The 6,879-nt window shown below is 40.2% G+C and overlaps 1 protein-coding gene across 2 annotated transcripts in view; it reads right to left on the bottom strand.

Moving 5' to 3' along the window:
- The window catches only part of LOC138004246 (androgen-induced gene 1 protein-like), a 10,237-nt gene extending 10,174 nt beyond the window's left edge, over positions 1-63 (bottom strand). For both annotated transcript variants that reach the window (XM_068850723.1, XM_068850722.1), the window contains exon 1: positions 1-63. This exon is cut by the window's left edge and continues 122 nt beyond it. In XM_068850723.1, coding sequence (XP_068706824.1) covers positions 1-25 — 25 coding nt within the window. In that variant the 5' untranslated portion in view covers positions 26-63.
- Positions 64-6,879: the final 6,816 nt, after the last annotated feature.

Below are 6,879 nucleotides of genomic sequence, written 5' to 3'. Positions count from 1 at the left end.
TTCCCACAGATAAAGAAGACGCCATGTTCGTTTGTTGCTTTTCTATGGCTAAAAGATCACGCATTCTCTTGGTCACGCAACTTCAAACAAGTAATTTTTTCATTTTTTACGAATCATAAGAAAATAAAACGTCAATCATCCTTACAGGGTATCTAAGAAAAAATATGCGTTGTTTCTTTTGTAATTGTATACTTTTTAAGCTTAATGATTGAGCAGGTTTAAAGGAAACCAACGTAATGCCAAAACAACCCTTAGCGCATTTGGAATCGTTCAGTCAGCTGCAAGCCAGCAGCCATAGGCTTCTATTTATGCGTTGCATAAACTAATCAGTGTATTTACTGCGCATTTTCAAATATGTTTGACAAGAAACGATCACTGAACGATGAAACATGCCGTCCCTTCTTCCTTAATTTGCTGAGGGTTACGGTGGCCCACAAGGGACGTGCTGCAAACAAATTAAAGTTGCTGCAAATTAATAAAAGTTGCTGCAAATTTACAAAACGAGTTGCTGCAAATTAACATGATGTTGCTGCAAACTAAAACGTCAAAAGTATGCGCGCTCACTGATGGAAGGGCAGGTACAAAACACAGTCAGAGGTCCAGGTCACAGGTCATTATTTTAACAATTCAGAAAGTATCCTAAACATCCCTTAGGCCTAAGTAGGCCTAATGTTAGCATTTGTAAACAGTTCGGGGTGTTTCTGTATTGGTAAAACAATGACCTGTGACTTGGGACCTGTGACCTGTGTTTCGTACCTGCCCTTCCTTCAGTGCGCGCGTATACTTTTGGTGTATTAATTTGCAGCAAGTTTATTTAATTTGCAGCAACTTTATTTTCACCCTGCGAGCAGAGCCTCCTTTTCTCTTTTTCTTTAATGAGGAGGAGAAAAGGAGGCTCTGCCCGAATCGCATCAACTCTTTGAAGCCGCCGCAGCCCGAGCTTCTGGACTAGTCAATCTTGTTTTCTCTCGTCAAACCAGTTTTTCCAGTGCGAGCGTCCGTTTAGTGATAAAAACCCAATGGTTATAATTGAGCCCGCTGTACCATGAAAAATCAAGATGGCGGCGAGATCTGGCATATTAGTCTTGGGTTCTAGACTGTATCCTGGCAACATGCAGCGCATATTCAATAAAGATCTTACTCGATTCATGCAGAGCCTTTCTCGACAACGCCAAAATCGAGCAAGCAAAAGAAAGGCTCTGCTAGCAGGGTGCTTTATTTTGTTTGCAGCAACTTCATTTTATTTGCAGCAACTCTTTAATTTGCAGCATGTCCCTTGTGAGCCAGCCACCGTAGAGGGTTGATTGCGGTCAAAGTCTTTTAGACCATTGCGGGGTCTTAATACTTGTACAGCCAATAGTATCGATCTCAGACGTCCGTGGACAAGGGCCGCTTTTTTCCAGCCCACTTCACGGACTGTTTCATTTCAGCCTGCGGTTGAAAACTTTTGATCACGTGATAACATTTTTTTGTGGCTATGCGGTTTTGAAAATACAGCGTTTTCATATGACGTCACGGCGGCCATGTTGGTGTTCCAAAACAAAGGAATGGCGGCCATGATGGTGTACCAAACTAATCCTCTGGGAATTGAACTCTGTTTTTATGCAAATACTTTCCTTTATTTCAGTAATCCAATACGGCTGCTGGTCACGTGAGTGAAAACGCTCTATACCGACCATGTGGCCGAGAAAAGAAAGAACTCTAGTGAAGAAAAATTTCCACCTTCTTCTCATTTCCTCGGACAAGGCTTTTCCCGGGTTACCCGTAATAGCTTTAATCGCCGTCAACATCGTTTCGCGTTTTTCTCTTTGGGGAGAGCAACAGAAAATAGCGTCACGAGATCAGTTTTTTTCGAAACCGCAGAGCCGCAAAAAATGTTATCACGTGGTCAGAATTTTTTAACCGCAGACGGTTCGTGAAGTGGGCTGAAAAAAAAGCCCTTGTCCACGGACGTCTGAGATCGATAGTAGGATACATTGGAGACAAGCCATTGAGAGCTATTCATGACAAAATTTCAGAATATCGGAGAGCGCAGGTACCAAACACCACTCGGATACTTCATCTGCGATATATATTCTACTAAGCGAGTCACGCATCAGTTCATTGAATGGGAAAACGTCCATTTCACAAGCGAATTTTGGTCTCATCTGTGTGGGTAAATGCTCTGAGGTCAACGAAGTAAAGGAACTGGAAAAACCAGTCCAAGAGATTAAAAATCCATTTAGCTCGATTCTCTTCAACACGCGATGTTTCGTCTTTGGTTGTAAATCTACGAACCATGCGAAAGTTCGGAAGGATTTTGCCCTCATTAGCGGTGAAGATCATTCCAGGGACCTGCAGAGTAACCTAGCCGAGTTTGTGGCTTCTTTGTTCAATGTTTTGGAATCCAAGAGACTTAGCAAACTATCGGAGAAAGGTGGTGATAAAATTGTTCTGATCCATGCTCCTGTGGAACATGAAATTTTCGAAGAGAAAATGACAACAGGTATGTTACATCATTTTTCAGAAATTTTGAGTATTTTAAGAGCTTTAAGCCATGAAGTTTAGGCATACATGTAACATTAATAAAAAAATAATGAGATGGATGACTGCATAGCTTACAATTTTACGAACCATGCAAAGGTTCGGAAGTAGTTTGCCCTCATTAGCGGAGAAGATCATTCCAGGGACGTGCAGAATAACTTAGCCGAGTTTATGCCTTCTTTGTTCTTTGTTTGTGGCTTCTTTATTCAATGTTTAATGAACTTGACGACCCAAATGGTATGTGGTCCATGTGGAAGGATATGCTAATGCAATCCATAGATAAACAAGCCCCACTTTTAATAAATCCAAACGGGTTGGCAACAAAAAGGCCTTATGGATATCTGACCATCTGCGCCGTGAAATGCACAAGAGAAATGTCTTAAAAAAGAACGCCATGTTGGACCGTAAACAGTCAACGTGGGATCAATATAAACGAGCCCGGAACCATACCAGACAGGTAAATAACGAAATTAGGAAAGCCAAATGTAAATATACTTCATTGACAATCTATTGTAGAGCTCAGCAAGTCAAATCCCAAGAAAACTTGGCCTTTAATCAACGAACTGTCTTCGCGAAGTTTAAACAAGGCTGGGAATATTTCGGAAATTAAAGTTGCCAAGCAAATTACGACTGACCCTCCTTGAAATAGCTGAAGAACTAAATCTGCACTTTTCAACCATTCAGTGGTGAAAAGCTGGCCTCATAAATTCCAGCATCTGATCAGGTCTGATATAGAGCCTGAAACATATCTCACGCTAACTGAAACTGAGGCGTAACTCGCAACTCGTCACTCTACTGACTTTGGAAACAGCTTCTGAGCTTTGACCACATAGGTCATCAATACAACGCACCTGGTTATAATTCCGTGTCCAAGTACGCTAAATGAAAAATCCCACTAAAATTCCTTAACGTAACCTGCCAACCCTACTCATTAATACTAGTTACTTTATATAGGCTAACATGATTAACCGTAACGTAACCTTACTTCACATCGCTAGGTGTTAACACACGTTATTAGCCATTACTATACGTCGCTATACATCACTAGCCGTTATTAAACGTTACTAGCAGTTACTAGTCGTCATTAGACGTTAGTAGGGTTAGCGTTAGGGTTAGGTTAGGGTAATTGTATAATTACTGAACGTTTTATACCTTGTTAAACAAAATTTGAAACAATAGAAAAAGAGACACCAAGTACCTACCCCGCGACGATCGTGGCTTCAACATCCTCCCAATACAACCTTTGAATCGCTTAAACTGTAATTTGTAAACTCTGGGTATAAGCAACAATAAGTGTTAAGGATACTGGATGGTACAAACTACAGGTGAAGTAGTTCTTAAAGACAATTCTTACGAGGATCACCAATTACTGTCAGAAACTGCTCATGTCAATGCAGACAGGAAAAGGACTTCCGGACAGGGAATTGACTCCCGGGTAGGGATGTGACTCCCGCGGACAGGAAGATTATACAATTACCCTCAGGAGGCATTGTGGCCCAGTGGTTGAGGCGCTTGCCTTGAGATCCGGAGATCCCGGGTTCAAGACTCGCTCTAACCACTCGTTGAATTTGATCCTGGTAGTCCCTGGTTCAACTTCCCAGCTGCACTAGTAAATAGCCAACTGGTTTGCCTCCGACCAGTTGGGATTCTTAACAGTTGTTGTTGTTTCGTTTCGTCGTTTCGTTGTGTTTCATTGGCCCTGAAAAGCCCCTGTGGGGAGCAGTCAATTGAGTATGTATTGTATTGTATGTAAATGACTCCCGGAGAGGCCCCCAATTTCTGTTACGGTAAATAACCACAACCACAACCGACTGACTAGAGAGCCGCTTATATAGCTAGTTTCCAGTAACTATTTACAGCTATTACAATAAACTCTATTTTAAAACGTATGAGTCACAGACTATTTTGAGACTGAGGAGTCTGAGGAGTCACAGTTCCAGAAAATTATTGATAAAACACTGCGTGACATTGACCCTCGCGAACTTTCCAGATAATTCCGTTCCCTGTACGAATGTCTCTCCAATGATTGATGCGCTGGGTTGGGACTCGCTGGAACATCGCAGATTTGTCAACCGAATGTATATCAGGGGCACCCAACGTCAATTTTCGGAAAATATCTGTTCGGAAGACGATTTGAGATCTCGAATTTTCGGAAAATTTGTTCTAAAATTCCTTGCTTGCCTGCCTGTCCTAGGATTTTCGAACATCTATGACATGGTATAATTGCTCATTTTTAACGGGTTTTTACCCTAAAAAGGTCACCTAGAATTTTCGGGAGCCTTTTTTCTGGCTGAAATTTTCGAAAAGGTAAGTTTTGATCCCTATAATTTTCGGATCACTGGACTTTCAGCTAGGGAATCCGAACAGATGAAAAATTTGTAGGGGATAAAAATATGCCTATATCTACCGTTTAAATTCTAAAATACGTTTAACAATGCTATGTCTAAGTGGTTTTGAACTATATTCTCGTTGGGTGCCCCTGGTATATGTTTTGTAAGATCTACAAAGGGCATATTCCTGTCTGTTTACCAGCTGAAATGTCTCGAAATACGACAGCTTCGCGCCGTCGCAACTGTGCACCTTTTCACCAACTTGGTACATCTAATGGCAATACGTATGAATTTTGTTTTCGTCCTATTGCCATAAGGATTTGAAACAGTTTGCTTATATCTGTAATTACTGAATCACTAAGTGAATTTAAAGCCGTTCTCGCATCGATATTGCATACAATTTATTTCGATTGTTCATCTATTTACTTAAGTTTTATTTTCTTAAACTTCTAGTCTAGGTTTTACTGTTTTAGAGGTACACCGATAATAATTACTATTTCTTAAGTACTAACCGTCCAGTTTTCATCAGCTGAACAACTGACGGACTTTTCGTGCAGAATATGTGCGAGACCAGTTTACTGGTGGACTGAACCAAAGCATTTACTTACTGCTCAGCAGTGAAATTCAATGTGTGATCAACTTATCTGACTGACTATGATATGAATGACGGACTGTCTACGTAACCAAATAATTAACTTCTGAATTCATGTCTGACTGATTGAAACGATGATCAAGTGAGTGACCGACACACTGGGTGAATTAGACAGGCTGGCAAGCATAAATGTTCCATAATAAAGGTCGAAAAGATGATCCTTGAGGACATCCTCTAACAATGTCCTTCAGTTGCTGGTGGTTCTGGCCATTTACTTGACTCTGTTTTGTCTGTTAAAAAGATAATCTTTTTGACCCAGTGGCTCCTCACAAACACCATATGCCTTCAGCTTATTTATCAGTAGCGAAGAATGTAAAGAATCGAAAGCCTTGCTCATATCTGTGAATAACAATCTAATATATTGGTTAGAGTCCATTGCCAGAGTACAATTTTCGGTCACGTGGGGGAGATTGAGTAATGATTATTAGGGCCCATTTCCATAAGTAGGGCTAACGCGCACGTGGTTTATATAGGTAGAAAACTAACACTTCACGTTACCCTCTAATAGTTAAGTCTGTTGAAATATAAGTGCAACACGGCCAACGTTTGCAAAAACGTAACCCTTCCTTGTAATGATTCTTAGGGCTCATTTCTTTTGGAGACGAAAGAGTGGTTGTAGATGACAGGGATCAGGGGCACCCAACGTCAATGTTCGGAAAATATCTGTTCGGAAGACCATTTGATATCTAAAATTTTTGGAAGATTTGTTGTAAAATTCGTTGCTTGCCTGCCTGTCCTAGGATTTTCGAACATCTAAAAAATGGTATTATTACCCATTTTTAACGGATTTTTACCCTAAAAAGGTCACCTAGACATGATTTTCGGGAGCCTTTTTTCTGGCTGAAATTTTCGAAAAGGTAACTTTTGATCTCTATAATTTTCGGATCACTAGATTTTCAGCTAGGAAATCCGAACAGATTTAGGGGATAAAAATATGCCTATTTTAAATACCAAAATACGTTTAACAATGCTATGTTTAAGTGGTTGTGAACTAATTTCTCGTTGGGTGCCCCTGAGGGATATGTAGAGGCCCAAACGATAAAACAGTATTGTAGGTAGGGGAGTATTAGAGAATTATACAATGTGCATGGAGTATTTGTAAGAAAAAAAACTTACGAGATTTGGTACTAATGATCCCGATGCATTTAGCAACTTTGAAAGGAATTGCTTTGAAATGTGGTTGCCATAACAGGATTTGATGGATAATGACACCCAAAAATCTTTTGTTGCCTTCTCATTTTAGTGTATTATTATTAATGGTGTTAGAGATACCATTAAGATTATTTGTCTTTCTCGAAGAGTGAAATAAAATCCAGATCCCAGATAGCGTTATAATCAGTTATCTTTTAAAAATCAACTACTGAATGTCAAAAA

This window comes from Montipora foliosa, chromosome 5 (assembly GCF_036669935.1).
Source record: "Montipora foliosa isolate CH-2021 chromosome 5, ASM3666993v2, whole genome shotgun sequence".
In the NCBI taxonomy this organism is placed as follows: domain Eukaryota; kingdom Metazoa; phylum Cnidaria; class Anthozoa; order Scleractinia; family Acroporidae; genus Montipora; species Montipora foliosa.
This window is presented reverse-complemented; position numbering and strand designations above follow the sequence as displayed.